Source organism: Ricinus communis, chromosome 10 (genome assembly GCF_019578655.1).
Source record: "Ricinus communis isolate WT05 ecotype wild-type chromosome 10, ASM1957865v1, whole genome shotgun sequence".
Lineage (NCBI taxonomy): Eukaryota > Viridiplantae > Streptophyta > Magnoliopsida > Malpighiales > Euphorbiaceae > Ricinus > Ricinus communis.
This window is the reverse complement of record NC_063265.1, coordinates 20,017,055-20,019,718: the sequence shown is the minus strand read 5'-3', so window position 1 is coordinate 20,019,718 and position 2,664 is coordinate 20,017,055. Positions and strand designations below refer to the sequence as shown.

The window sequence follows — 2,664 nt, the reverse complement described above, 5'->3', positions numbered from 1 at the left end:
TTTAGTGGTGTAATGAATTTAGTTTTTTTTTTAAATTATAACTTTGTAATTATTTTATTTTAAAATTTAAATTTTTTTTATTATTTGAACCATCAACTTGAATTATAAATCGGATATATGAACTGTTGGACCTTAAATTGTATATTTAAATTTTTTATGTTAATCTAAAATTTAGCATTTAAAATTTAAAAACATATAAATAAGACGATTAAATGTGTCAATATATATATATATATTTATACAAAATAAAATAAATTTTAACCTCTAAATGAACTGTAAACCGGAGGTTAAGCTATGTGTGAAAACAGGAGAGACAATAATGGTGTGGGTTGCAGGGAATTTAATAAATAAAAATGTTATGGAGGGCAGGTCCATGTTAAGTGTGTGTATATATATAATGATCATTATAACCACAAGACTCCATAGTCTCCCTTTATATTGGCCAACTCCAAACACTATCATCATCTTGTCGGCCTCTTTAACCCCATTTCTCTTCATTCTTGATCAGGAATCTTCACCTCTACCAAGTTTCTTCATCACCCATATCTCCAATTCCGGGTCCTGATCTAATTTTTCTTTTCCCCCATTTTTGTCAAACCCTGAAACTGTACTATATACTATATCTTTTGTTTCTTTAATTTCTTGGGCATATATAATATAAAGCATATATATACCATGAGAGGCCAAGAACTCGTCACTCTTCAAAGAAACAGTAGCAGTAGCAGAAGTACAAGAAAGGTCATCCCATCAAACTACATGAGATCAACATCAACGCCACATCCTACCGTACCGGAACGCGAAGACATCTCCGATAAACTACTCCTCCGACGGGACTCTCCTGCAGCTGTTTCTTTACAACGTCTCAACAAACTCCATTCAAGATTCTCTTCTCTTCTCCGTTCTATTTTCAAGATTGTTGCTTTTCCTAATATAATCATCCCCACCTGTAAGTGGCTCTCTATTCCTACTCATCTCTCTATAAAATCTTCTCTCGGCCGGAAAGTCACCGGTACCCTTTTCGGTCACCGCCGTGGCCATGTCAGCTTCGCTGTCCAGGATGATCCCAGGTCTGAACCAGTCTTATTACTTGAGCTAGCTATGTCAACTTCTACGTTAGTTAAAGAAATGTCATCAGGATTGGTCCGAATCGCTCTCGAGTGCGATAAGGTTCAGGTTCCGACTAATGGAACACGGTCGGGGAAACTGTTTAATGAGCCAACGTGGACTATGTATTGCAATGGAAGGAAGTGCGGATATGCAGTGTCGCGCACTTGCACGGAGCTTGATTGGCACGTGCTGAATACAGTGCAGAGCGTTTCGGTCGGAGCTGGGGTTATTCCGATGGTGGAAGACGGCCGGAAGAACGCCGGCTCAGAGGGGGAGTTGTTGTATATGAGGGCTAAGTTTGAGCGAGTTGTAGGTAGCCGTGACTCGGAGGCGTTTTATATGATGAATCCTGAAGGAAATGGGGGCCCTGAACTCAGTATATTTCTTCTAAGAATATGAATAGGGGAGACAATAAAAGAATTACACATTAAAGAGGAAAAAAAAGATTTTGTTATTTGTATTTTAAATTTTTAGGTGATGTAAGATGACGGTGTTTGTTTAATTAATTAGTGACTTGTATGATGTATTTTTTTTTCTAATTTATATTTTGATCATTATGTGATTTTAATTTATAATGGGTTGATTTTTAATTTGGAGGAATTTGTACATTACTCAATGGCATAGTTGACAAGTAGGTATACTTGTTGCATTGTTAGAGTTATTTATTTTATTTAATTATTGAGTGAGAAAAATAAAATAAAGATTTCATATCGTATAAATTAGACGGTAATAGTTTTTTCTAATTTAATTAAAAAAATTTAGATTTAATATTTAGATATACTCTTAAATCAAATTTAGATATATATAAAAAAATATTTTATCCCTTTAATTTTTTTTAAAAATAAATGGTGGTACTATAATCATATAATAATATATGGAAAATGAATTTGATATAGTTAGTGACAGTACCCTTATATGATTGCAAAACATTTGAAGAAAAACTGCACGCACGCGTGCATGTCATTTTGATGTAATACATGATTAAATATTAATTAATAAGCATGCTCACCGCCTGGCTGGACTCTAAAACCATACGAAGAAAGTCTCATAATAGTTTTGAGTACTTAATTATTTTAATAAACAATACCAACTTGGGAAAATGTAAGTGAGATTTTAAATTTCAAAGTAAGAGAAATTTTTAAGTAAATTTCAACTATCTAATTATTTGCAGATTGAATTAATAGCATAATAATATATGATATTCTTTATTAAATATTATATCTGTATTGATTAATTTTTTCAAAATAATTAATGCCGAGTTTATATGTGAATGTTCATTATAAAAAATCATTAGAATAGAACTTGTTTCGTTCTAAATGATAATCAATTTTTAATTACCTGTGAACTAAGAAATGTAGATTTTTTTGTTATTATCATTAATTTTTATCATTATTTTTCGAAATAATCCTCATAAAACTTTATGTAAGCATAACTATTCCAAAATATAAAATTTAAATTAATTGCATATAATGATTTTTATGTAATTAATGAAGAGTTACTTATTTAAATAATAATTAAAAAAGGAAAGTGAATTATAATTTAGAATGAATCAAAAAG

General features: G+C 31.2%; 1 protein-coding gene across 1 annotated transcript; it reads left to right on the top strand.

Moving 5' to 3' along the window:
• The first annotated feature begins 414 nt into the window (after positions 1-414).
• On the top strand, positions 415-1,646 carry LOC8280404 (protein MIZU-KUSSEI 1). Its single transcript, XM_002533393.4, has one exon. The coding sequence runs from the start codon at positions 676-678 to the stop codon at positions 1,504-1,506; it is 831 nt and encodes a 276-aa protein (XP_002533439.1). The 5' UTR covers positions 415-675; the 3' UTR covers positions 1,507-1,646.
• The last annotated feature ends 1,018 nt before the right edge of the window (positions 1,647-2,664 follow it).